Source organism: Megascapheus bottae, chromosome 25 (genome assembly GCF_031878675.1).
Source record: "Megascapheus bottae isolate mThoBot1 chromosome 25, mThoBot2.hap1, whole genome shotgun sequence".
Classification (NCBI taxonomy): Eukaryota; Metazoa; Chordata; class Mammalia; order Rodentia; family Geomyidae; genus Megascapheus; species Megascapheus bottae.
The window spans coordinates 4,525,747-4,552,785 of NC_143533.1; the positions used below are offsets into that span (position 1 = coordinate 4,525,747).

A 27,039-nucleotide genomic window follows, 5' to 3' on the forward strand; every position below is an offset into this window, starting at 1 on the left:
CCCAGTCTGACACTCTTGTAAGTGGAGCTGCAACTCAAATGGTGGAGTACCCAGCATTAAGTAAAACTACTTGGGACAGAGCCCCTGCCCTTAAGTTCAAGCCTAAACACCAACACAGAGAATGATACACCGAGATATGGAGAGACCAGAGCAGTTTCCCTAACACAAAAGTGAGTCCAACCTCTTCATTATATGTACACATATTTCATATTTGCTTATGGGGCTTGAACTCAGAGCCTGGAGGCCATCCCTGAGCTTTCTTTTTTTCGGGGGCAGTCCTGGGCTTGAGCTCAAGGCCTAAGCACTGTCTTTGGACTTTCTCAGGGCTAGAGCTCTACCACTTGAGCCACAGCACCACTTCTGGCTTTTTTTCTATGTATGTGGTACCTAGGAATTGAACCCAGGTCTTCATGCATGCTAGACAAGCACTCTACCACTAGGCCAAACTCTCAGCCCCTGAGCTCTTTTTAAGACTAGCTCTACCAGTTTGAGCCACAGTCCCTCTTGGTTAATAGAAGATAAGAGTCTAATTGACTCTGGGATCCTCAGACCTCAGCTCCCTGAGAAGCTAGGATTATAGGCTTCCTCTAAGGTCTGCTTTAACTTCTGCAGAGATTCTGGGTGTGACCACAAATCTACCTGACCCAAAGCCTTTGTGTGGATCATGGGGCTTGAACTCTGGGCCTGGGCATGGTCCCTGCGCTATACAGCTCAAGGCTACCACCCTACCCTTGAGCCAAGCCCTACTTCCCCTTTTCAAGATGAGTCTCAAGCCCTTCTGTGCCTGGGCTGGCTTTGAACCTCGATCCTCAGATTCAGCCTTCGGAGTAGCTAGCGCCTGGCTAAATCCTCTTTTCCTGCCGGAGTCCTATCCTGCTTCCCAAAGGACCATCCTCAACGGGTGAGGTAGTGTACAGGAGTCCATGCAGGCCTGGTGCACCAGCTGGTGCTGCAAGTTTGCAAACATGGCCAGCAGGTGGCACCAGAGGGGGGAGCGCCAAAGCGATAGCTGTGTTGGCTGAGAGGATTGAACCAAAATCACCTGGCCAAGCTTGGTGCCAGCGGCTAATGCCTGTGATTTTAGCTACTCAGAAGGCAGAAATCTGAAGATCCTGGTTGTAGCCTAGGAAGGAAAAGTCCATGAGACTCATCTCCAATTAATTACCAAAATGCCAGAAGTGGAGCTGTGGCTCAACTGGTAGAGCTTCCGCCTTGAAAGAAAAAGCTAAAGGACAGCACCTAGGCCTTGAATTCAAGGCATGAGTGCCTAAAGGACAAGTGGACTTGATAGGATTTGGGGGTCATTCTTACCACTATGAAGTGATGTTCTTTCCCCTGCCTCCGTTTCCTTTCTACCTTAGTGACATCAATAGTCTCCAGTAATCTGAGATCTTAAGTGTATCTTCCCCTTATCACATCCCCCAAACCAAATCTTGTAAACCAGACTTGACACACTGGAAAATGGTTTATTTCTTATATTTTCAATCTTCCCTTCACCATTACTTCCCTCCACCCCCTCCTCTCCAGAAATCTTGTAAACCAGACTTGAAAATGGCTTATCTCATTTGTGTGCCAGTACTGGGGCTTGAACTCAGAGTCAGCACTGTTGCTCAGTTCCCTCATCCGCACTGCCTCTAAACTTTATGGAATCTGTGGGTTGTTGTGTGTGTGTGTTTAAGGCCCAGAAGACTGGTCTTGTTTGTCTGCAGGAGTTTGAGAGGCTGGAGGGGCCTGAACAATCAAGCCCTCCTGGGGGCTAGGCACTACAGCGGCGGCTTCCTTTCTGGTTGAAGGCTGACCCTCTGCCCCCAGCCCCAACAGCCCAAGGGCTGTGCTGAAGAGGTTGATGGGAGCGTTGCCATTGGTTATCAGGGTTGACTTCAGGCCCAGAGACTGGAGCAGTTTTACCTATGAGAGGGATGATGAGAAGACAGTTAGACAGTCCACACACTTGCCCTAAGCTGCCATGCCCTCGTAAGCCAAACTTCAGCATAACCTTCCTTGAACCGGAGTTGAAGAAATGACACATCTTTCTCTGCTTTCCTTCCTTCAGCCGGATGCTGGTAGCCTATGCCTGTAATCCTAGCTATGAAATCATTTTTTTTGACAGTCCTGGGGCTTGAACTCAGGGCCTGATCACTGTCCTTGAGCTTTCTCAAGGCTAGAGCTCTACCACTTGAGCCACAGCACCTCTTCCAGCTTTTCTATGTATGTGGTACAGCCCCAAACCATGCTTTTGGTCCAATTTTTTTGTCCGTTGTTGGGCTTGAACTCAGGGCCTAGGCACTGTCCTTAAGTTCTTCAGCTCAGGCTAGCACTATACCACAGTGCCACCTCCAGTTTCCTGGTGGTTCATTGGAGATTAGAGTCTCATGGACTTTTCCGGCTCTATCTGGCTTCAAACTGATCCTCAAAAATCTCAGCCTCCTGTGGAGATAGGATTACAGGCAGGACCTACCATTGTCCGGTTCTTTTCCTAGATGTTGAATTTGCCTTTTGCCTTCTTGGATCTAAAGCTGGTCCTAACATACAGATCCTTCCTGCCTCCCGATTCGCACCTGCATCTCGGGCCCAGCCACTGCCAGGTCTCGGATGGTACTGGGGCCCAGCGCCTCGGTCATCTGCTTGAACTTCTTTGCCTCCACATCAGCCAGCTGTTTGGCCTTGCTCACTTCCAGCTCCAACTGGGCCTGAGCATAGATCAGTTCCAGGTCTCGAACTTTCTTTAATCTCTGAAGCTCAGCTTCCTGAAAGGGAAAAATCCAGCTGACTTCAGCTCACGCACTTCTGGGGATTGGCTAGTAAAGTTACGAGAGCCAGCAGACCCCACTGAGGAAACTGAGGCAGACGGGTGCATTTTTTTTTTTCCATCTCCGTTTACACTGAGGCTCAGCCAAGATTTCAAACATGAACACAAGGCCATGTATGTAAAACAGAAAAGTATCTTACCTTCAAAAGCCTGTGCTAACCACATAACAGGGCAAAAGTCTACCCTTGTGAGCCTAGGAATACTTCAATAGGTCTTGTTCAAGTGAGTGCTCTGATTGGTTCCCGGGCCCCCAGGCACCCCCGCCACAACCTTCCATGGAGGTCATCTCCCCAGCTCACGGTCTCAATGGCCAAGGCCTCAGCCTTCAGCTTGGCCTGCATCACAGAGCCTTCCCCTTCAATCCGAGCGGCCTCTGCGCGTGACTCAGCCTCTGCTTTGGCATTGCCAGTGCTCTCCACTGCCATGCTAGAGGGTAGACAATCAGATGAGGCCCAGAAGAAAAATCCTGCCCACCCACAGCCTTGATTTACGCCATGTGATGTCCTCTCCCCAACTCCCCCCGCCCCTCCCCACATACAGCCATCTTTCCCCAGACTGTTTTGTCTTGCCCCATCTTTTTCTAGTTCCCAGCCCACCCACCTCATAGCCTCAAGCTCCAAGAGTTCCCTTCGGGCTTTTTCAGCTTCAGATTGATCCAAGATCTTCTGTCTCTCCAGCCGTCCCCGGGCCTCCTGTTCTAGTCTCTGAGCCTCATGCCTGAAAGAGAGTGAGGACAGGTGAATTCAGGCCTAGAGCCTGAACTGGGACTGGAGGACCCAGGGTAGAGAAGAGCAAGCTGTGAAGAACCAGGTCAGACTCCCACAGACACTTCATAAGCAATTCTGTTCAGAAGTCAAATGCTACGTGGGGCAGGCTGGGGTTCCCCCCCACACACCTCTCCTGCTTTTACCAATGGGGGAAAAACAAGCCGAGGGTGACTTCAAGACCATGACAAGCATCTGGGAGGTAGAGAAAATGGGACGAGCAGGCAATGTGGGTGCTATTGCAGCTGTGAGAGAAAGAAAAGGGCTTTCCAAGGCTAAGACTCGGGAGCACAGAGGATTGAGGAAGTTGCCTGGAAAAGCTCCAGGGAAAGTGTTGGAATGGCTGAAATCAAAAGGCCTGGGTGGTGGCTCACACTTGGCTTCCTAGCTATTCAGGAGGCTGAGATTCTAACGCTCATAGTTTGAAGCTAGCACGGGGATAAAAGTCCATTGAGATTTATCCCTCATGAACTACTCAAAAACCCAAAGTGGTATTGTAGCTCAAATGAGAGAACACTAGCCTTGAGTACAAGGAGACTCAGAGACAGTGCCCAGGCCCTGAGTTCAAGCCCCACAACTTTTTTTTTTTTGGGGGGGGGTCAATCAGGCAAGAATACAAGGTCCTGAATTCAAGTCACAATATCAGTACACACACACACACAAAATAGCAACAAAAGGCGTAGGGGGCCAGGAGTTTGGCCTAGTGGTAGAGTGCTTGCCTAGCATGCACGAAGACCCAGGTTCAATTCCTCGGTACCACATACATAGAAAAAAAGCCAGAAATGGTGCTGAGGCTCAAGTGGTAGAGCTCTAGCCTTGAGAAAGTCCAAGGACAGTGCTCAGGCCCTGAGCTCAAGACCAGGACTGGCCAAAAAAAAAAAAAAAAAAAAGGCTTAACTGAGAGCATAAGCCAATGAGGGAATGGAGGGAATGGAATTGTTAGGAGAGCAGGCTGGGAGGCAGAATGTGGAGGCTGGGGCAGGACCCACAGAGAAAACATTTTATCAGAATACGTTGGCAAGATAAATGATAGGAATCTGGTTCTGCCCCTATTCTTTTTGCCAGTCATGGGGCTTGAACTCAGGACCTGGGTGCTGTCCCTCAGCCTTTTTGTGCTGAAGGCTTGTGCTCTACCACTTGAGTCACAGCACCACTTCCAGCTTTTCCTGAATAGTTTATTGGAGCCAAGAATCTCAGACTTTTCTGCCTACGTTGGCTTCAACTGAGATCCTCAGCTCTCAGCCTAAATAGAGAGGATTGTAGGCATGACCCATGGGCACAGGGCTCATATGTTTCTTTTTTGTCCAAGACTGGAACCTGAACTTGGTATTTGAACTTGGTATCTGAAGCTTTAAGCTTACTGGCACGTGCCCTACCACCTGAACCAGGCCTCTAACTGTAAGTTATCCTGTACACCAGATGGTCAGGTCCAAGGATAGCTGCAGGGAGCCAGTAGTAGATGCCACATTATTGGAGGCTGGCAGGGGCCGAGTTGGGCCTTTGGGGCCTCACTCACTTGGCTGCTGCCTCCTGGGAGTTGGTGGTGATTTCGATGGCCAGCTGGACGCTCCGCTGTAGGGCATCTCGAGTCCTCTGGTCCACGGGTTCCACCGACTGCACATCCACGCTACTGACCACCAGCCCATTTTGGGGAAAGATAGCCCGGTCCCGGGGTACGGGCAGGCCCACATCGGAGCCTTTGGCTTCAGAGATCTCAAAGCCGAAGACTGCTGTGCGGATAATGCGAGCCGAGTTCTTGTGGAAGTCATCGAAAGAGACGGAGGCCACGGCCCCACGCACCCGGGAAGCAATCGCCTTGCAGGCATCACCCACAAAGTCAGGCACGGAGAAGAGCTTGGTGGTCTCTCGAGGGTCATTCTGGTTCTTCACCTCAAAGTGCCTGTCAAGACAGGATGGGCAAGGCATATCCCCAGGAAACACTGTCATAGTCTGTCTCCTCCTTCCCCTGGTTTCAGCTTGAACTCAGGGGCTTCTTACTCTTTTCTACTTAAGGCTGGTGCTCTACCAATTGAGCCACATCGCCCACTTTCAGCCTTTTCTGTTCATGTGATACATGCTAGGCAAGCACTCTACTAGTAAGCCCCCACCAATCTTAACCTCACAGTGAAACATTTGGCTACACACACACACTTTAGCTGGAGTAGAAACCTGTCACTGGGTTCCCCATAAGTCCTGGTCCTAGAGGTGAGACCGTATCTTCCCTAGATTTGTTAACATAAGGCTTTGCTATAGGTCAGGTCACAGAAGGCGCCATCTCCCTCCCATCCCCTCCCCAGGCCTATCTCCTCCTCCGAGCTTTCTGGGAGCGGCACCTGGCTTCGCAACCCTCACCAGTTGTAGGCAAGCTGGAGCTGCAGCCTGGCGTGATCGGCCGTTTCAACAGTGATGAGATCGGTGAAGAAGTCTGGCCCAAGCAGCAGGCAGAGGGCCCGGAGGGCGTGAGGACGTTTGGGCCGCCCACCCGAAAGGGACAACACAGTGAACTGTTCTTCAGGATCCAACGACACCAGCTCAGGCCCAAAGACCACACTGTGGGGGGGGACAAGGAGAAGTCAGACCCCCAGACCCCCACAACCCCTCCGCAGCCCCTCTGCCCAGCTGGCACCTCACCGGGCTCTCTTGGCTCTGTAGTCATACACCTGTACGGCCGCATTGTGCGGGACGCGGTAGCTAACGACCCGGGTCTTGTTGCGGGGAGCGGAGGGCTGACTGGCCTTGGCTGAGCTCTTCTGGCCCCGGTCTGCCAGGGGGTCATATCCCTTGTTCAGTAACTCCTCCACACCAGGAGGCAGCTCTTTCTCCCACAGGACCTCATCCTGAGTTAGCATGTAGGTGCTTCCAATTACAGCCCGTACCTGGAAGACAGCCGGGTTAAGTGCATGAGAGGAAAGACCTTCGCCATTCCAGACAAAACTGCTCCAGGGGTGGCACAGTTCCTCCAGGGTAACAGTGGCCTCCACTTAAGCAAGTCTGGCCTCTGCTTGCTGTTCCTAGCTCCGACATGGCTCACAGCTGCTTTGTCCCCTGTGCTGCTGTTCCATTAGCTAAGAAATGCATGGGACAGGGCCAGGAGTGTGGCCTAATGGTAGAGTGGTTGCCTAGCATGCAGGAAATCCTGGGTTTGGTTGCTTGGTACCACATACACAGAAAAAGCTGGAAGTGGTGCTGTGGCTCAAGTGGTAAGGCCACTAGCCTTGAGAAAACTCAAGGACAGTGCCCAGGCCCTGAGTTCAAGCCCCAGGACTGGCAAAAAAAAAATGCACGGAACAGCTCACGCATATGATCCTAGCTTCTCAGGGGGCTGAGATCTGAGGATTGAGGTTCAAAGCCAGTCAGGGCAGGGAAATCTGTAGACACAAGTGTCTAATTTATCACCCAAGAAAGAGCCACAAGTGGAGCTGTGGCTTGAATAGAATACTAGCCTTAACCAAAAACACTTTAAGGACAAAGGCCCAGGCCCCCAGGAATGACAAAACAAAAAGACAGCAAAGCCCAGAGCTGTTACCTTTCCAGTCTTGACATCTTGCACGTAGATGCCCTCGTTCTCATCCAGAGGGATGGCCTGCCGTTCCTCCACCACCTCCACCTTGGCAGGTGGCACGTATTCCAGGGGTCCACGGATGAGCCAGTGGTCTCCAGCCTGGCGGCTCACCTTCTCCTCCCCCTCGCCCTCCTCCAGGGGCTGCAGAGCCCGCAGCAGCAGGCCCTGCTGCTCCGATAGCACATACACATCCTGGATGCCTCGCTCCAGCCTCTCTCCCGGCTGCAGGAAAAACGACTTCTCTCCCTGGTGAGAAAGAGGCTGCTTAGGCACCCTGAGTAACTGGGGGCTAATGTGGAAAGGCAAGGGAACAGACCAGGCCAAGGGAACAGGCCAGGCCATTGTAAGACTCAGGGTTGTGAAAGTTCAAGTCCTATGACTGACCCTCTCCCCACACACACACAAGAACGAGGCCCTGAGGTATTTCCTGAATGTGTACCTGGCCTGCAAAGGAATGCAAGGCGAGAGCTCAGAGGGCCTGTGCCACTCGGGGCCAGGACCTGACAGCAGGCAAGCTCACCTTGATGACCTTCTTTTGGCCCAGTTGGTTTTTGCCATCAGCCCCAACTGGGTCGAGGACCACACAGTAGTGTTGGGGGCCCAGCGTGGTAATGGTCACCACACCCAGCATCTCCTCGTACACATCCGGCACGTGGGCCGCCGTGTCCTTCACCGTCACCAGCCATTCCTCCCCAGTGCGCCGGACCATGCCACAGAAGTCCACGAAGTTCTGCCGAGCCCGGAGGTGCAGAGCAGTCTGCAGGAGATAAGGGGATAAGAGGAGCGCTCGCTCCAGCTTCCTTCTGACATTTCCACTGCAAGCTCTCGGAGTGACAATTCCTACCAAGCCAGGAGGGCGTTCATTTTGTATGTGCAAAATCAATGTGTAGGCTTGAACTCAAGGGCCTTAGACTCTCACTTGATGTTACTCAAGGCTGGCACTCTACCACTTGAACCACTTCTGCATTTCTGGCTTTTGGCTGGTTAGTTGGAGGCGAGTCTCTTGATTTGTCTGCCTGGTTTGGCTTGGAGCCACCATCTGCAGCTCTCGGCTGCTTTAGTACTAAATTCTCTGTAGCGACACTAGCAATGTTGCTTCTCTTTCCTTGTACTGTAAGTGATCCCTAGCCAGGGTTCCCTGACCCCCCCACACACCAGGGCACACACCTTTTCTGTAAGGATGATAGCATCTACCAGATCCAGAACTTCTTCAAAGACTCCTGGGAGATACGCACCCACTGAGCGGACTAGCCATTCTTCTCCTGGGTGGAGAGTGGAAGGGAAGGTCAAAGGTTAAATAGCCTCAGTAGCCCCTTCCCACAGCCCACATGGAGGGACTACCAAACGTCTACCCCAGGAGAAGTAAAAAATGTCTAGAAGCTGGGAATAGTAACATACACCTGTAAGTCTAGTACTTAGGGAACAGAGGTAGAAGAGCCCACATTTGAGGTTTGAGACCAGCCTGGACTATCTAGTGAGATCCTGTCTAAATATAAATGCATAAATGAAGAGGAAGCAGCAAGCTGGGCTTGGGACTCTACCTACTCAGGAGGCTGAGACCTAGAGAACTGTAATTTAATGCCAGCCCAGGCAGGAAAGTTCCTGAGACTATCTCCAGTTTACCATTGGAATTGGAATTGGAGCCAAGGCTCAAGCAATACAATGCCAGCCCTGCTCTGAAAAGAACATAAAGCCAGGGATTCAGGATCCAGTTTACTGTACACAGGCATATGGCTTAAGCCTGTAATCTTAGTTCTCAGCAGGGAGAGATCTAGGCACCATGGTTGAGGCTACCACAGGCAAGAAGTTTTCCTGACTCCATTTCAACCCATGGCTACGTAGCGTGGTGTGTGCCTATCATTCCCCAGTGAAGAGAGGAAGCACAAGTCAGGATTGTACTTTAATTCTAAAATAACCATCGTCAAAAGGGGCTTGCAGTATGGCTAAGCAGGTGCTCAGCAAGCATGAGGCCCCGAGTTCAAAGCCCAGGACAGAGATAGATGGACAGACCAGGAAAGGCCCCCTGTCCCAGGTAGAGTGGGCTTCATCCACCTTCCATACAGGCAGACCCCTCCTGTCCCCTTCTCACTAGCAGTACCCTCAGTGCCCCCACCTGTCACCCTCTCCTTGTCCTCCCGGTCCAAGCATTCCTTGCGGGCCCTCAGCCTCAGTGCCTGGTTCTGCTTGATGATTGTAGCTTGAATGATCTCCACGACCTCCACTTCCTTCTGGGGGATGTAGGTGCCTACGAAGGGAAGATAGAGCTGAGCTCAGTGGTCAGAAGATGTCAGGGCCATGGGGGGGGGCAGGAAAGAAGTCATGATCCTGACCAAGCCCAATGAGAAGATCACATACCAGGTCCCTCAAATAGCCATTCATCTCCTGCCACCACCTTGTCTCCATTTTTATTCTCAAAGTCCAGCAAAGCCTTAAGATGCAGGGCCGTGTTGGGCAGAACCACCTGCAGCGGGGTAATGTCCTAGGAAGAGAAGGGTCATGGGACAGAGGGTCAAATCTGGTCTTCTGGCTGGGTGCAGGTAACACATTGTCATCTTAGCGAGTCAGGAGCTGAGATTTGAGGATCTCAGATCAAAGCCAGTCTGGGCAGACAAGTTCAAGAAACGTCTCTCAGCGAACTGACAAAAAGCTAGAAGTGAAGGTATGGCTCAAATGGTAGAGTGCCAGCCTTAAATGAATGCCCTGCATTACAAGTGTGTGTGGGGGAAGCATTGTATAGAGGGATAAGGGTATAGCTCAGTGATACAGTTGAGTACTTAACATGGGCAGGCCCTGAGTTTGATCCCCAAACTAAAAGAAGGGAAGAGGAGGAGGGAGGAGGAGGGAGGAGGAGGGAGGAGGAGGGAGGAGGAGGGAGGAGGAGGGAGGAGGAGGGAGGAGGAGGGAGGAGGAGGGAGGAGGAGGGAGGAGGAGGGAGGAGGAGGGAGGAGGAGGGAGGAGGAGGGAGGAGGAGGGAGGAGGCGCTGGTGACGCACACCTGTCATCCTAGCTACTCAGGAGGCTGAGGGTTGAGGTTTGAAAGCAGCTCTGGCAGCAAAGTCTTGTGAAAGTCTTATCTTTAATTAGCCAGCAAAAGGCCTGAAGTGGAGCTGTGGCTCAAAAGTAGAGCATGAGGCTTGAGCATAAAAGCTCAGTGACAGTTCCCAGCCCCTGGATTCAAGCCCCAGGACGGACACATGTACACACACACACACAAATGAAATAGTCCAGATGGCAAGACAGAAGACAAGCCAGCAGTCCTAGAGGAAAAACAAATCTCTTGAGGAGCCACTGTAGGGGACAGGAGTAGTGGTAATGAGGAGAATGGGAACCAGCAGGTGTCTTTCCCAGATTTCCCCTGATCTGCTGTTGTCCCCTCAGAAGGGGACACAGAGCTCTGACATGGAATGGCAGGCTCCCCACCAAGTGGCAAGTCAGGTACCTTTTCTAGCACCTCCCCTGGGTACAGGGGGAAGGGGTCCTGTGCCAGCCGGATCTCTTGGTCAGCATGGCGAAGCCGTACTTGTCCTGTAACATCTAACAGCACTTCACCTGTGGCGTCCCGGGCCACGGGATTGACCACTGTGCAGTAGTGGCGAGGGGGGACCGTCACCATTCTCATGGGAGCAAACAGTACCCTGTCAGAAGAAAGGTTAGAAAGGTTGTGAGAGCCCAGCACTGGTGGCTCACACCTTATAATTTTAGCTAATCAGGAGGCTGAGATCTGAGGATCAAAGCCAGCCTGGGCAGGAAAGACCATAAGCCTTTTATCTCCAATGAACCACTAGAAAATTGGATGTGGCACTGTGGCTCAAGGCGGCTCCAAGTAGTAGAGCACTAGCTTTGAGCAAAAGAGCTCAGGAATAGTGCCCAGGTCCTGAGTTCAAGCCCCACAACTGACCCCCCCCCCCAAAAAAAAGGGTTATGAGGACCTGGGGAAGTTATGTTCTCCTACAAAGGAGGAAGTAAGAGACAAGAGAAACATTCCTCAGACCCAAAGCAAGAAGACCAGGAGGAAGAAACAAAAGAACCCCACCAACCTCTCATTGTCTTGCCGGATGTAAGTCTTTGGGCCAACTTCCACTCGAGATACATTGCTGTTCTGGTCCAACACGTGGATATAATGATATGGAGGGATGCGAATGATGGATTCATCAGTTGCCATGTTGAATCCCGAGACCCTGGAGGCCCTGAGTACAAGCAGAGAGAATGGCAGGCAGGTGGAGAAAGCACAGCAAGGTTAACCCAGGAAGCCAAGCACTGAGGGCTCAGGTAATCCTAGCTACTCACGATTCCTGTGACAAGGTACTCCATACTGAGGATGGGCTTTCCCTTTCCAGCTTGGAGAACTCATTGTCCCTATGTCTATCTCTTCCTTTCTTCCCAACCAGGGCACTACAGTCTACCTAGACCTCACCTTTGCCAAGCTGACCACAGATGCCCTGAGGTCAGTGCCCCATTCCTTCTCTCACTCTTCTCAAACCCATTTGGAGCTTTAGAAAAAGGTTCCCAGGCTGTAACTTCAAGCTGGGAATGTTAGTCAGTGGAGGCTGGGCTGAGGGAGGCCCGGTCTGCTCACAGGAAGGGTGGCTTTGGGCTAGGAGGGAGGCCAATGGTTTGCCTAGCATGCACGTGAAACCCTGGGTTCAATTCCTCCATACCACACATACAGAAAAAGCTGCAAGTGTGTCGTGGATCCAATGGTAGAGCACTAATCTTGAGAAAGCTCAAGGACCAGTGCCCAGGCCCTGAGTTCAAGCTCTAGTACTGGCCCCCCCCCCCAAAAAAAAAAGGCAAAAAAAGTTCAGGGTATTATCAGGACTCAAAGACCCAATTCAAGCTTCCTGGGATTTATTTACAGCTGTGATTTGCAGTTTCATAGCTTGTTTCCTTCCTCTCCTTTTGAAAGAAGTTACAGTTTTGATGCTTTTTTTTTTGATACCTTGCCATCAGAGGAATTATAAAAGGAGGAACGGAATTACATTTTGTAACTTTGTATGGAATCTGACCTTGATACTTTTCCCTAGCTGACTTTCATTTGAAGTTAATTTCCCTAATTTGTAGGGAAGGTATTCCTCCAGTCCTGGGAAAACGAGGGCCCCCTCCCCTCTAACTTCCTGCTCTTCTCCCTACTTCATCCGGGGCTTCTTTCTGTCCTCTGTCTCAGCTTCATGTGTCTTCCCTACTTCATGGTTTTAAGTGAAATGTCAATTTCTGGACAGTCTCCAATGCTAGGACTGCCTGATCAAACCTTTATTCAACGAGTGGTCTTAGCCGAGTCCCTCCATCCTGCACCTATGTGGGGGGCTACACACCTGAAGGGACAGCTGTGTCTTACTCTGCATCATGAGGACAAATATATACATAACTTGCTGACAGCAGCCTAGCATCTATGGCTCACGCCTGTAATCCTAACAACTCAGGAGGCTGACATCTGAGCATCCTGGTTCAAAGCCAGCCTTGAGCAGGAAAGTTCGTGAGACACATCTCCAATTAATCACCAAAAAACTGAAATGGAGCTGTGATTCAAGTGACAAAGCACTAGCAAAAGCAGCTCAGGGACAGAGCCCAGACTCTCAGTTCAAGCCCCAGGACCAGTACACCCATGTGTACACACACAGCTCAGCAAAACCTGAAATACGATGTGTGCTGTATTATTGTTGGGTGGGGCAGTGCCGGAGGCTCTACCAACACCTTGTTTACTGGCCAAGAGGAAGACAATATGTGTCACCTCCATTCTAGAGCAGAGGCACAGCCAAGGAAAGCATTTCCCAGTGGCTCCTGCATCAGGTTCTTTGCAGAGTGCAATTGTAGGCAGGAAATGGACAAGAGAAAAGGCTCTGGCTGCAGGCAGAGGTCTGGGCCAGGCTCTGAGGCCTGCCAGGGAAGAGGTGAACTCAGAGGAGGCCCCATTGGCTCTTTATTAGACAAAGCCCTACTCCCCACTGCCAAGGCCTCTCTACCATCTGTCACCCCAGCTGGGCCCAGCCAGGGGGCTGAGAGCCTGGCCCAGCTTAGTGACTCAGCGAATCATCTTATGGCTGATCCCTCTAGGCTCTCCTACTGTCGTGTGTGTGTGTGTGTGTGTGTGTGTGTGTGTGTGTGTGTGTGTGTGTGTGTGTGTGTGTGTGTGTGTGTGTGTGTGTGTGTGTGTGTGTGTGTGTGTGTGTGTGTGTGTGTGTGTGTGTGTGTGTGTGTGTGTGTGTGTGTGTGTGTGTGTGTGTGTGTGTGTGTTCTTTACTAGGGCTCAAACTCAAGTACTGAGTACGGTCCTTGGCTTTTTCTCTCAAGGCTGGTATTCTACCACTTTATTATACCTACATTTTCTGGCTGCTGGGTCTTCCTACCTGGGCCAGCTTTGAACCTCAATCCTCATTTCATTCATTTCTCAGCTTTCTAAGTAGCTAGGCATGGTTCTTCCTGCTCCCCCCTCCCTTTTTTCTGGGCCAGTACTAGGGCTTGAACTCAGGGCCTGGGCTCTATTCCTGAGCCTCTCTGTGCTCAAGGCTAGCATTCTTCCACAAACAGAAAAAGGCAGAGGTGGCACTGTGGCTCATGTAGTACTGAGGAATCAAACCCAGGGCTTTCATGCATGCTAGGCTAGCACTCTACCACTCTAGGCATATACCCAGCCCTTCCTTATTGTAAGGCTGAACCTCTGTCTCAATTCAAGATTTTTTTTTCCCCCCAATCATGGGGCTTGAACTCAGGGCCTGGACATCATCTATTAAACTTCTGTTGAAGGCTACCATCTACTACTTTGAGCCACAATACCACTTCTGGTTTTCTGGTGGTTAATTGGAGATAAGAGTCTCATGGAGCTGGGCATGGTGGCTCATGCCTATAATCCTAGCTACTCAGGAGGATGACAACTAAGGATCAAGGTTCAAAGGTAACCTGGGCACAAAAGGACCTGAGACTCATCTCCAGTTAACCTCTAGAAAACGGAAAGCGGAGCTTGGTTCAAGGGTAGGGTGGTAGCCTTGAGCTGAAGAGCTCAGGGACAATGCCCAGGCCTACTTCAAGCCCTATGACCCACCAAAAAAACAAAACAAAGTCTCATGGACTTTTCTGCCCAGGCTGGCTTTGAACTGTGATCAAGATCTCAGCCTCTCTTAGTAGCTAGGATTACAGGCATAAGCACCAGCATCAAGCTTAGTATAAGGATCTTATCTCTCCACTCTGACCACCCCCAGTGCATGCTAAAGCACTGGACTCCACTTACCAAATTCCCTCAGAGCTGTCTTGCCCTTGCATTCACACTGTGACAAGTACAAGACTTGGACTTTCATGGCTTACTACATGATGTGTACAGTTAAGAGACGATTACTTCCAGTGTGTCAGGGTTCTCTCCAAAGTTAAGAAAATTGTGTTGGCCTTTGAAAGGTCTCTCCAAGGCCTCATAACTAGATCTAAGTCCCCAATATACTCAGAACTCATCTCCCTCTGCCCTTACTTTGGAGATCTGGCTTTTAAGAGGTCTTACCTGACCACAGGTATCTCAAAGGTTATGAGATATTTGGTCAATGTTTATCTGACATCTTACAGAATCTCCCCACCCCCTCCCACACACACTGCCACCCCAAAACACACATGGGGAGAGAGAGAGAGGCGTGGGGGAGAAAGGGAAAGAAGAGAATGAGGTGACAGACAGCAGAGAAGAGTCTGTCAGGGCAGAAGCGGAGTTCACATTATAATTCCAAGAGAGCCCTGGGTATAACTCTGGAGTGAGAGATCACTTGCCTTAGTATGTACAAGGCTCTGGTTTCATCTGCAGCATTGTGAGATCAAAACCAGGGGCTTCTGATCCTAGTCTTCATTTACTTTTCTGAGACAAGGTCTAAGTTAAGTGGCCCTGGTTCACCTCAGTCTTTCTTTCTATGTAGCACAGGCTGGCTTTGAACTCAATCTTCCTGCTTCAGCCCCCTCAATGCTGGGATAATAAGCATGCATCACCACATCTGGTTCTAGTCTTCACACTCAAAAAGCACAACTTTCATTCTGCAGCCAGGTGTGGGTGGCTCATGCCTGTAATCCTAGCTACTAAGGAGGCAGAGATCTAAGCATCATGGTTAGAAGCTAGCCTGGGCAGAAAAGTGTGAGACTCCTGTCTCCAATTAATTACCAAAAAGAGCTGAAAGTAGAGCTGTGGCTCTAGCTTTGAATATAAGCAGCTCAGGAACAACATCCAGGCCCTGAGTTCAAACCCTAGGACACTCAACCTCAAAACTTCTACCACTTGAAATTAATGAGTCAGTCACAAATCACTATGGATCAGAAAATCTTTCAAGGGGGGCTGGGAATGTGGCCTAGTGGTAGAGTGCTTGCCTAGCATGCATGAAGCCCTGAATCCCTTTCTTAGTACCATATAAACGGAAAAAGCTGGAAGGATGCTGTGGCTCAAGTGGTAGAATATTAGCCTTGAGCACAGGGAGGCACAGCTCAGACCCCAAGTTCAAGTCCCAGAAATGTAAAAAAAATCATATGGACTCTTGTAATCAAGGTTGAAAACAGTACCTTCTAGCAAGCATGTGGTCCTCAATTTGATCCTCAGAACTCAAAAGAGAAAAAGAGGGAAAAGAGAAAAGATTAGAAGTAGCTCACACCTGTAATCCTAGCTACTTGAAAGGCTAAAAGGTTGAAGCCAGCCTGGACTCTTCCCTCCTATTAACGACCAAAAAGCAGCAAATGGAGCTGTGGCTCAACTGGTAGAGCCCTAGCCTTGAGCTAATGCTTCCCAGAGAGATGTGTCTCACACTCTGTTCACCAGGAGAAGATAAATTCAGAGGAGCTCAGTTGAGATTGCTCCATAAAGGAACATTCATGTTTCCCCTGGCAGCCATCTCCCCACCCCTGCCACTGGATCAACACCAACCTTAGGTTTAAGAGAAGGCTTGTGGGACCAGGAGTTTGGTCTAGTGGTAGAGTGCTTGCCTAACATACATGAAGACCCGGGTTTGATTCCTTGGTACCACATACATAGAAAAAAGCTAGAAGTGGTGCTGAGGCTCAAGTGGTAGAGCTCCAATCGAGAAAGTCCAAGGACAGTGCTCAGGCCCTGAGCTAAAGTCCAGGAGTTTCAAATGCTCTCTTCTATGGCATGGTCTTTCACCATTTTTTTTAATGCTGATCCTGGGGCTTAAACTCAGGGCCTGAGCTTTCTGTGCCCTCCCTGCCCCAAGGCTAGAGCTCTACTTGAACCACAGCTCCACTTCCAGGTTTCTTGGATGGTTAATTGGACATCAGAGTCTGTCAGGCAGCCGTGCCTGGCTTTGAACTGAAATCCTCAGATCCCAGCCGTTTTCTAGTAGCTAGGAATACAGGTGTGAGCTATCAGTATCCAGGTTGTCCTTCACTGATTTGAAGTTAAACATTCTATTTGGAGATGAGTCATTACTCAAGAAGCTTCTAAGGGCTTGCTGTTAGTTGCAGCTTCCTGGTTTATCACAACCACATCCTGCTTTAGATGATTATTACTGAGAACAGATTCTGTAAAATTTAATTCACTTTTTGTGACAGTTTTGAGGGGAACCCCAGGAGTCTCTTCCTAATTCCTTAGGTGCTACTAATAAATGTCCCTCAGGTCATCATTGAAGGTGAGGACACCTATGCCTGTATTGAGGCTTGAATCCAGAGCATCCTCCAGCTGTTTGCTCATGGCTGCTACCACTGGAGCCATAGCTCCATTTCCATCTTTTGATGGTTAAGTGGAAATAAGTCCCAGGGACTTTCCTGCTTGGGTAATTCCCAACTTTCAATCATCAAATCATATCTTCCTAGTGATGATTACAGGTCTGAACCGCTGGCACCTGGCTCTGAAGGATTTCTTAAAACTAGAAATAATCCAGGAATCCAGTTTTCAGAACCACTGAAAACCCAAAAGATCTGGGGGCAAGCTTTTCTCTTTCCCCTCCCTGTCCTCCCCCTTTTTTTTTTGGCCAGTCCTGGGCTTGAGCTCAGGGCCTGAGCACTGTCCTTGGACTTTCTCAAGGCTAGAGCTCTAGCTCTTGAGCCTCAACACCACTTCTGGCTTTTTTCTATGTATGTGGTACCGAGGAATCGAACCCTGGTCTTTGTGCATGCTAGGCAAGCACTCTACCACTAGGCCAAACTCCCAACCTCTTCCTTTTTTCTAAGATAAGGGATCTGTTAGGAATGTGGTTCCTGCTTACAATCCTACCACTCAAAGAGGGGTGGAGGTGGCAGCGGTGGGGGGTGAGATTCTTGCTATATTGGCCTCAGCTAGCGTTGATTTGATTTCATATGTTAAAGGTCTTCCAAGCCGGGCTTGGACAGTGATGCTTGTTTTCTAGGCTGGATCAAGGTTTGCAGCAAAGACTTTGGAACGAGTATTGAGGCAAGAGACCTTCTGTAAACAGCTTCTACTTGCCTTAACTTCATCTACAGCTGGTGAAGGATTAGGGGCTCTTAAACAATTCATTTTATCCTCCCACAATCCCAGAAGGTAAGGAAATTGCTCAGCCATCCCATTTTGCAAGGTTGGGCTGGAACTCCACCTAGGCCATTCTGACCAGAGGAAGACAGAATGGCTTCTAAGGCTAATTCATCAAGACACTGAACAAGGGCTAAGGGCTCTGGGCAGGGCTAATGCTGCCCAGCAAACAGCGCCAATAGAAGTTCAAAGGTAGCTGTTTCCTGCAGTCAGAACCAACACCCAGACTCTGCTTCCCCATGGGAGGACAGAACCTAAAAGGGATCCTGTAGGCTAACTCTGGCCCATGAAGAGAGCTGTCCTGCCCAAATGGCCCCACCCCAGGGCAGGGCAAATGCTGTGTGCCAAAGGCAGAAACTGGCAGGAATTCCCAGAGATCCACCAGGCATTCATTTGACCAACAAACCTTTCTCCTACATTCCCCAGGGTCCACCCAGACAGGGAAGCCAAATACACAGGGGATCTGCCTCAATTACCAGCCCCATTCCAAATTACTAAGTCCAGCTGGAAGGCCTGAGTTAGTTTTAGGCTCATTTCTCTGCCCCAGAAAAGAGCCTGGCTCACCACCTGGCATTTTCTGAAATCAGGCATTTCTCACCATCACTCTGCTAAAGACTTCCCACATATATGCTGGAAGCTGGTGGTTTACACCTGTAATCCTAGCCTCTCAGGAGACTGAGCGAGATCTGAGGATCCTGTTCGAAGTCAGCTTGGGCAGAAAAATCCACGAGACTATCTCCAATAAGCCACTCAGAAAAAGCCAGAAGTGGCACTGTCGTTCAAATGGTAAGAGGCTCAAAGACAGGGGCCAGGCCCAGTACCAAAACAAAAACTTCTCGTACTCTGCTAAGGCTTATGGTCAGCACAGCCCTGCTCAGAGCACAAAGAAAACCTCAGCTTTCAGTAAAGTTAAAGAGTCTCTAAGGGGGCAATTCACATTCTAGCAACTCAAGGGGAAAAGCCAGAGGTCAGCTCTCCAGATGGTGAGGTATGTACATCCAAGAACCAATCAAGCTTCAAGATGGAGTCTGAACCGAGCCAGTACAACTAATTTTTTTTTGAGGGTGCTGGGAAATAGAACCCAGGAACCCTCGGGAGTTAAGCAAATGTTCCAGTGCTGTTACTGGGTGACACAGGGTCTTGCTATGTTGTTCAGAAATCCTGGAGAACCTCAGCCTCTCCAGTGGCTGAGGCTCCAAATGTGTACCACTATGCCTGACACGGTTCTCTATTTGACATACAAGTGTGAGATTCGGGAAGTGTGGATGCAAAATCTAGAAAACTTCATAAAGGACAGTGAAACCTCTCACAGTGAAGCCATCTCCCTTCTTTCTTCCCCATGCCCCGACAGAAGCCAAGTCCCTAAAGGCTAGAGAAGCTTTTGGGGGGTCAGAGAAATGATGGTACTCACATCTAGAAGCAGGTAAGGCCTGTTCAGGAGTCTTCCAGAGGAGAAAACTCTGACTAGCCCCAGGGATCACTTCCCGGCAAGGCTAGGCAACTAGGGCGGGGCTTGAGTATTTAAAGGGCCCCTGCAGCTGGACTGTCTTAATGGGTAAAGCACCATAGGTAATTCCGTGCTCAATCAAGAATTTCTGCCAGAGCCAGCTGGCAGGATAGGAATAAGACTAGGGTAAACCAATGTGCCCCAGTCAGAAGGGCTGAGCTTGCCTCTGCCCCACGTGCCTTTGATCTGTCAATCTCAGTGAATGCATTTGTGCTCTCTGGGCTCAAGTGGGGCCAACTGTTTAGGTTCCAGTGGTAGCATCTCTGAAGAGATCATTCTGAATGTTTTAATTGAGTCAGAAAATCCAAGTCTACAGATATTTAATACAAAATACATACACACACACACACACACACACACACTTTCTTTCTTCCCCAAGAATCCCCCCCCTTTTTTTTTGGTCTGTCATGGCACTGGAGCTCAGGGCCTGGGCTCTATCCCTGAGCCTCTAGTGCTCAAGGCCAGCACTCTACCACTTGAGCCACAGTGCCATTTCTGAGTTTTTCTGTTTATGTGGTACTGAGGAATCAAACCCAGGACTTTGTGCATGCTAGCCAAGTACTCTGCTTCAAAGAAACATTCCCAGCCCTCCAAAGACCCCTTTATTTTTTGAGGGGGGGGGGTCTGAGGCCAGGATTCAAACTCAAACTGAAACTTTCTCCCACCGGCTGGTGCTCTACCACCTCAGCCATACCTCCAATCTGACTCAGCTTGAACCGGTTAGAATGGGAAGCCCCAGGCCCCATCAGGTACTGACTCTGCACCTGGAGGCAGTGGCAGTAATAGTCAATATTTCCGTTGCCGGGGGAAGAGGCTACTCCCTGAGGAGCGGAGTGGGGGGCTGGAGGAGTTGGGTTCCTCTGAATCCAAGCTGAAAAGGTCCCTCCCCGTGCGAAGAATCTGCTCCTCCAGCTTCTTGTGTCGCTTCATGTCTGAGAGGACCTTGTCCAGGCGAGCCTCTCGTTTCTGGCTTCTGGCTGACATTCCTGGGGCAGAGGAAGATAGAAAATACAGACAGTGCTCTGGCACTGTGCTCTCTCCGGTAGCTTAAAGTTGGGAAACTGTTTAACCTACAAGTTTTGTTTGAGGGCACAGCTTGGTGTGTGTGCGTGCATGTAGTATGTGCATGTGCCAGCCCAGAGGCTTGAACTCAGGGCCTGGACACCATCCTCAAGCTTTTAATTTATTTTTATCTGGGCTTGGGCGTTGTCTCTGAGCTCTTCAACTCAAAGTTAACGCCCTACCCCTTGAACCATAGTGCCAGTTCCAGTTTTCTAATGGTTACCGGAGCTAAGAGTCTCACGGAATCTCTGCCTGGGCTGGCTTTGAACAGTGGTCCTCCAAAGCTTTTTAAATCAAGGCTAGCACTCTCTCATTTGAGCAGTTTTGGGGTGATTAATTGGAGATAGGAGTTTCAAGCCCAGGTTGGCTTCAAACTGATTCATACATCTCAGCCTTCTGAGTAAGTGGGGATTATAGGTGTGAGCCGACTATGCTGTTTGGATTTGTGTTTTTTGGGTTTGTTTGCTAGTCCAAGGGCTTGAACTCAGGGCCTGAGCACTGTCCTTGGACTTTCTCAAGGCTAGAGCTCTACCACTTGAGCCACAGCATCACTTCCAGCTTTTTTCTTTTGTATGTGGTACCGAGGAATCGAACCTGGGTCTTCGTGCGTGCTAGGCAAGCACTCTACCACTAGGCCAAACTCCTAGCCCCTGGATTTGTGTTTTAAAAGGACCACTCTGCTGACTGGAAGCAGGGACCAGTTCTGAGCAATTCCGACGGTCAAGGTAAGAAAGGCTATAGTTTGTAATGGTGTGTGTTGCTGAAGGTGGAAGAGTGATGAGTAGGCTTGAAAATGTGAGATGGAGCTAAGGGGATTTGCTGTTGGTTTGAGGGTAACATAGAGAAAATTGAATTCTGGGAAAGCACATGCCATGGAAGAGAGATGTACTCAGAAGTACAGGGATGTGGATGTAAGTAATGATGATTGAACACCTGTGATGGTCTTGTTTTTTTTGTGGGGGGGGGGCAGTCGTGGGGCTTGAACTCTGGGCATTTTCCCTGAGCTCTTCAGCTCAAGGCTATCACTCAACCACTTGAGCCACTTCCTGTTTTCTGGCAGTTAATTGGGAGATAGGAGTCTCAGGGACTTTTTGTGCCCAGGCTGGCTTTGAACCACCATCCTCGGATCTCAGCCTCCAGAGTAGCTAGGATTATAGGTGTGAGCCATCAACGCCTGGCCTGTGATGGTCTCTGAAAGGCAGAGAGCATTAATCTAAGCCAGAAAAATGATGCCACCGTGTCGATGTTCCTTCCTGCTGCCAGAGGTTGGGTGACAGCTCAGGCACCTAGAAAGATGTCTTGAAGAGAACTCCTTTTGGAGTAACTGCGGGGAGAGGGTCATTCCCTCATACCTGGGGTGCGTCTCCGGTCAATCAGGGAGTCCTTTGGTGTCACTGGCTCATCATCGAAGTCAAATTCTGTAGGCATGTGAGGTCTGAGGGCAGAAGGACAGAATAAAGGGTGAGGGGGTGGTGTGCCCAGGCAGACACACATTTCTCCCTAGCCTGTTGATTCTTTCCACTTCTTCCCTCCCTCCACTTGGTGCTGCTCTGGGTCCTACTCTTTTCCTCTATTTCCAACTAGCACAAGAGGAATAGTGTGCCCACCCCCGCCCCGGCCCTCCGCAAAATCCAAAGCAGTGAGCCCTCACTTTTGCTCCTCCTCCTCTTTGGCCTCGGGCTCTTCATCAGATCTCTCCTCTTCACTTGGGGCCTCGGGTGTAGGTGGCCTGCGGGGCAGGCTGGCCGCTTGCAGCTCCAGGGTCCCGTGGGCAGCCAGCAGCTCGTAGAGGCGCTGGATCTCCGAGGGCGGGGGCATCCAGGCCTGCCCGCCCGCGGGCAGCTCCACCTCCTCGTCGCTGCAGGGCACGCACCAGTCCTCGGCTTCCCCATCGGCACGCTCTGCCCCCGCGGTGCTGCCGGCTTCTTGGGTCTCCTCGACCCGGGACCCCTCGAGCTCTGCCTCCTCTTGGCCGACTTCCCCCTCCTCCTCAGCCTTACAGGCCGAGACCGAGGGGCCTCCGGTATCCTCCACGGCCAGAGCCTGGAGGCCCGAAGTCACTTCCCCTTCCTCCGACAGAGGCGCCGCGGTGGTGGCCGCCAGGTCTCCATGACCCCGGGAAAGGGACATCGGCCAGGCAGGGAAGGGGCCCAGCAATGGAAGTGGGCTCTCCCGCCACCCAGGCCGCCACAGCTGTGCCCAGGAGGGGGCGCTCGGGCCCCGCCTCGCGGGTGGGGATGGGCACGGAGAGGGGCGGGCCTCCGCCCGGGTCCCCACCCCGTCCTGTCCTCCCTCCCACCAGCCCTGGACCCAGCGCCCCTCTCCGGACCTCTCGCAATTCTGGTCAACTCAGCCGCCGTACACTCCCCGGAGCCGAGATCCGCCTCCCAGGCTGCGCAGGGGCACAGTGCGCAAGCGCAGAGAAAGGTGCGCGGGAGACTCCGCTCTAGTCTTAAAGCTACTTGGAAGAGGAGAGCGAAGGGAGGCTTGCACATGCGCAGATAGACCTTCGAGGGTGGGGCACCACAGGCTTCCGGGCCCACAGTAAAGATGGCTATCACTTCGGCGCATGCGTACTCCGCCCACCAGGCTCTGCGGGGAGGCGGTGCCCTGACCTGGCAGACGATCGCCGGGGGACCAAGTGAGACTGGAGGCGAGTCTCATGCAGTCTCTGTTTATTGGTGTTTCAGACTCATGCAGCATCCAGCATACAAAAAGGGAGAATCAGTTTGGTATCTTTTTTTTTTTTAAAGGAACTTTAGATTTTCCCTCCTGACTTTTTTCTTTTTTTTCTTTTTTTTTTTTAGAAAACAAAAAGCCCGCCAACTCCTACCCATGCGGTAGCTGGATCCGGGCCTCCCTACCTCCTCCTCTGACTGTCGCGTGCACCTCGCCTCCCTCGTCCTCTTAAAAATAATTATAGAACTCCCCTGCCCCTCCCCTGCTCCCTGCTGCTGGGAGCTTTGGTCCTTTTTTTTTTTTTTTTTTTTTTTAACTTTTTCCCTTCCGTTACAAAGCGTGTGAATAGCCCAAGCTCCTAATTTCTCCAAACAGAAGACAGGTTAAAAAAAAAAATCCAGGTGAGTGGGTCAGCTCATACTGATCCTTCAGCTGCCTGGGGCACAGCCTGGATTCCCACCCTTGTACAAGTGCCCCGGCTAGACCGTGGCTTGCCAGTTCTGCCGCCACCCAATAGGTACCTGGGTGGGTGGGGAGAGGGCGTGTACCAGCAGAGAACAGGCAAGCCCTAGGCTGGGTAGCCCTCTCCTGAAGCTGCCCCCTCTCCTTCCCCAGCCTTAATCTAAGTGCTGGAGTTTTTGCAGAATAAAGAGTGGCAGGAGGGTGAGAAGAGGATACTAAGGGAAGATGAGGCAGAAAGAGGAAGTGGGGGAGGGAAGATGGTACAGGAAAGGAATGGGTTAGATGCCAAGACAATGAAATTTGGGAGGGGAAGGCCAGGGTTGAGGTTCTGAGAATTCAGGAGGCTGGAAGAAGTGCAAAGAGGCTGAAAGAGATTGAGGGAGATGGAGAGCGTGCTGATTTGAGGGTGATCAGTGCAGGGAGATTTCCGGAAGTGCAGGGTGGGGAAAGCCAAGAGGCTTGGTGGTGGGAAAGAGGGGAGGGACATCCACAGGCAAAAGTGCGGGGAGGTTGGAAACAGTGCAGGAAGAAGGGAGGCCTACAGTTGGCAGAGGAGCCTGGCAGGATGCAGGAACAGGAAAGAAGCTGTAAACAAGGCCGCTCAGGCTCCCTTGGTCCTTAGGGATGGGGGCCAGGGGCATCAATTGGCCTTCCCCCAAGGGAGGGATGGAGCCAGGGCAGCTCCCAACAGGAAGAAAAGTCTTGGGGTGCAGGGCAGAGCCCTTCACTTATACACTGTGGGAGAGGAGAGGGGAAGGACAGACAGACAGACCAGGAAGAAGGGGAGACAAGGAGAGACAAAGGAATAAGTGGGGGAAGACAGACAGGAGAGAGCAGGGGGCAGGGGTTAGTAAAGCTGCCCTTGTCAACCCTTCCACTCCTCCCCTGCCTGTCCCAGACCCTCACTCACCGCCTAAGTTGATGACGCAGGAGGCAATGATGATGAGAACCCCCCCTACCAGCGCCACGATGCTTAAGAGTTTGGCCACACGGCCCAGGCGCTGGGCCCCATCCACGTCCCCCTGTTGCAGGCTGTTCCGGGACTGGGTTTAGGGTGAGGGGTGGAGTACCATGAGGTCAGGAGTAGCCAGCCCAGCAGTGATCAGGTGAGAATCATCCAGAGAGACAGAGAGAGAAAGCAGCCAGCCCCCATGGAATGAAAGGAGGATTGAGAAGGGCACAGGTTAGCAAGGTAGTGTAAAACAAGTCTCCCTGTGTCTCCCACCCACCAGGGTAGGGTAGTGGTTGTTCAGAGGGTTTAGTCCAAGGAGAGGCAAGCAAAGATCCTATAACTGGGGAAGGATCCATGCAGAGGAAAGGTAAGGTATGGTTATTCCTGGGGCTCTGTCCCGGCATTGACAAGGAGCTGGGAGCCACCACCACAGACCTGGGCCAGGGTCCCCTGGGGCTCACCATGACAGCATAAGCGAAGGCCACGATGTTGACAGGCCACATGGGGCAGAAGCAAGACAGGATGGCAAGGATGATGTAGTCCCGAGGTTTCTGGGTGCCTTCACCCCCTTCCACCCCGGATCCTGCTAACTGTGAGCTGGGGTGGCGGCTCAGGCTACCTCGGGGGGATCCTGGATGCCCACCGTGAGCCCTTCCTATTCGGTCCTCCTCAACCAGCTGCTGTAGCACTCGAGGGGGAGCTCCATTGGCTGGGGGGGTTTTGGTGGAGGGTGGTGAGTGAGGCTGGGGGGCTGGACTCTCTTCCCCATCCCCAGCCTGCAGAGGGACCACTGCTCCATTCTCCTGCTTTTCCCCTATACTGTCTGTCTGGACTTCAGGGGTGGGGTTGTCCGGGGTAGGGGGTTTTGGCTGAATCACTGATTCAGAGGTGAGCTGGGAAGCTGGCTGAGGCTCTGACTGGGGAGCAGGCTCTGAGGTTGGCTCGGGAGGGGCTGCAGACTCCTGCTCAGACCCCTGGTCTGCTTTGGCAGGAGCCTCTTTGTTTGCCTCGGATTTGGATGCTGGTTCTTGGCATACTTCAGGGCTGGTGCTGGCCTTTGATTCTCCTCCAGGGTTTAAGCTGAGGTCTGTGGCCTGGGTCGTTTCTGGGGCCCCAGCTGGGGTCTCTGGGGCCAGCCCAATCTTGGGTCCTGCGTCCACAGGGGCTGCAGTGGTGACTGAGCTTGGCTGCGGGGCTTCTGGCTGGTCTAGAACCTCTGCCTGGACCTGGAGAGGGCCACTTCCAGCTTGAGCATGGTCAGGTCCTTCTCCCTGGGTCTTGGGACTCTCCTGCAACCCATTTATCTCAGAAACCTCAGAACTGCTGGCTGCCATCTTGAGATGGGAGAGGGGAGAGGGCCCCTGGGGGGAGGAGGGAACAGCAGACAGTAGCAAATCCTGGAAGAGGAGCAGACAGGCTCGGTATGAGGGAAGAGGGGCTCCCCTTCTGGTCTCCTAGAGGACCAAGCTGTGTCTCAGAACCAGTCTTGGGCTATCTCTAGGGAGCAGAAGAAAAGTTGGGGTTTCCTTTGCCTAGGGGTGGGGCATCTCTGGGGGAGATGTACTCTATGGACTTGGGTGTGGAGAGCTTTGGGAAGATAAACCCTTTTATCCACAGAACCCTCCCCAGGGGGTACCTCCCTGGGTCGTCCCCCCCAAACACCCAAGATCCACTCTCAGATCTCAGCAAGTGCCCGGACACCCCCCACCCCAAACAAGCTGTGCGCACACACACACCAGACAGGCAGACGGGCAGGGGGCCCGACACAGTCCCACACCCTCTGCACCCTCTCCTCCTCCCGGGCTGCGCGTGGGAGCACAGACGCCCCCCCCCACTCCCTCCCGGGGACTCCCACGACCACAGCGGGGCAGGCACCTCCAGCTCCCGCGGGTGCGGCGTCCCCAGCACCACCCTCCAGCTCGCCCGCCACCCCGCATTCCCGTGCAACTCAGCGGTCTGTCTGTCTGTCTGTCCGTCCGTCCACTCCTCCCCGCAGCCTGCGTCTGTCCCGGCCTCACCTCGACGCCGTCTCCAGACAGCTGCTGAGCCCCGCCGCCGTTGCAGCAGCCGCAGCCCGGGAGGGAGCAATCTCCGCGAGCGGGGAGGGAGGGAGGGAGGGAGGCGGCGGCGGCGGGCCCCCCTCCTGCCGCGCGTCTGTTCGTCCCCTCTCCCCGGTCCCCTCCCCTACGCGCCGCCGCCGCGCGCCGCCCCCGCCCCTCGCACGCCTCCCGCCCCTCCCGGCCCGTCCAAGGGAGCCTCGCGTGCCCGGCCCGCGTTACTAGGGTAACCGGCCGGGGATCACTCGTGCCCCCTTCCCACGCGCGCCTCCACCGGGGCACCCCTTCCTAAGTCTCGGCCCCTCCCGCCAACGGTCACCAGGGGACCCGGCAGAAGACGGGGTCTTCAAGACGGGACCGGCGGGACAGGCGGCGCCACCTCCACAGCACCAAGAGGGATCCAGGAGCTGGGGCAAAATTTGGGGAGGCTGCAGAGGAGCGGGGCGGGGCCCCCGGGGTAGAGAGCCTGCAAAACTGGAGGCTTCCCTACCCCCAGGGAAGCAGCAACCAGCAATGCGGACTGGAAGTGCCCAGGAAGGGTCTGGGCAAAGGACAGAGCAAGGCCAGGGGAGAGGCAATTCCAGAGGGCAGAGGGGACACTGCAGGGCGGGCCTGGAGCAGAAGGGGTCGGGGCCAGAAGCCTGAGAGTGGAGACCAAGTGCAGGCGGGTCTCAACCCTGCAGCTCCCAGCCCGGTGGCTCAGGGCTTCCAAAGCTTTCTGCAGCCCCCCCCCCC

The 27,039-nt window shown here is 52.3% G+C and overlaps 3 protein-coding genes across 3 annotated transcripts; all 3 read right to left on the reverse strand.

The window, feature by feature from the left end:
• Nucleotides 1-1,451: 1,451 nt before the first annotated feature.
• Nucleotides 1,452-19,055, reverse strand: Mvp (major vault protein). Its single transcript, XM_090357989.1, is given in 17 exon segments — nucleotides 1,452-1,826; nucleotides 1,828-1,908; nucleotides 2,559-2,747; nucleotides 3,109-3,235; nucleotides 3,410-3,526; nucleotides 5,090-5,473; nucleotides 5,926-6,123; nucleotides 6,205-6,449; nucleotides 7,100-7,381; nucleotides 7,656-7,892; nucleotides 8,303-8,397; nucleotides 9,249-9,380; nucleotides 9,491-9,614; nucleotides 10,575-10,770; nucleotides 11,173-11,322; nucleotides 15,650-15,688; nucleotides 18,997-19,055. Coding segments are annotated over 16 exon segments (2,634 nt in total). The 5' UTR covers nucleotides 15,664-15,688; nucleotides 18,997-19,055; the 3' UTR covers nucleotides 1,452-1,763.
• Nucleotides 19,056-19,375: 320 nt separating this feature from the next.
• Pagr1 (PAXIP1 associated glutamate rich protein 1) lies at nucleotides 19,376-23,546 on the reverse strand. Its single transcript, XM_090357991.1, has 3 exons — nucleotides 21,806-23,546; nucleotides 21,507-21,589; nucleotides 19,376-20,078 (listed from the first exon to the last, which is right to left on the reverse strand). The coding sequence occupies exons 1-3, from the start codon at nucleotides 22,282-22,284 to the stop codon at nucleotides 19,879-19,881; spliced, it is 762 nt and encodes a 253-aa protein (XP_090214117.1). The 5' UTR covers nucleotides 22,285-23,546; the 3' UTR covers nucleotides 19,376-19,878.
• On the reverse strand, nucleotides 23,541-26,342 carry Prrt2 (proline rich transmembrane protein 2). Its single transcript, XM_090357990.1, has 4 exons — nucleotides 26,266-26,342; nucleotides 24,709-25,644; nucleotides 24,206-24,338; nucleotides 23,541-24,030 (listed from the first exon to the last, which is right to left on the reverse strand). Exons 2-4 carry the CDS (start codon nucleotides 25,579-25,581, stop codon nucleotides 24,020-24,022), a joined length of 1,017 nt encoding a protein of 338 aa, XP_090214116.1. The 5' UTR covers nucleotides 25,582-25,644; nucleotides 26,266-26,342; the 3' UTR covers nucleotides 23,541-24,019.
• Between the last annotated feature and the right edge of the window lie 697 nt (nucleotides 26,343-27,039).

Excerpts from the sequence above, each read along its gene's own strand:
- Prrt2 (XM_090357990.1), bottom strand. The coding sequence starts at position 25,581 with ATGGCAGCCAGCAGTTCTGAGGTTTCTGAGATAAATGGGTTGCAGGAG. Across the intron at positions 24,339-24,708 it reads CCTTCGCTTATGCTGTCATG|TCCCGGAACAGCCTGCAACA; the intron begins GTGAGCCCCAGG and ends CCCTAAACCCAG.
- Pagr1 (XM_090357991.1), bottom strand. The coding sequence starts at position 22,284 with ATGTCCCTTTCCCGGGGTCATGGAGACCTGGCGGCCACCACCGCGGCG. Across the intron at positions 21,590-21,805 it reads AAAGAGGAGGAGGAGCAAAA|ACCTCACATGCCTACAGAAT; the intron begins GTGAGGGCTCAC and ends TTCTGCCCTCAG. Across the intron at positions 20,079-21,506 it reads TGACCGGAGACGCACCCCAG|GAATGTCAGCCAGAAGCCAG; the intron begins GTATGAGGGAAT and ends CCTCTGCCCCAG.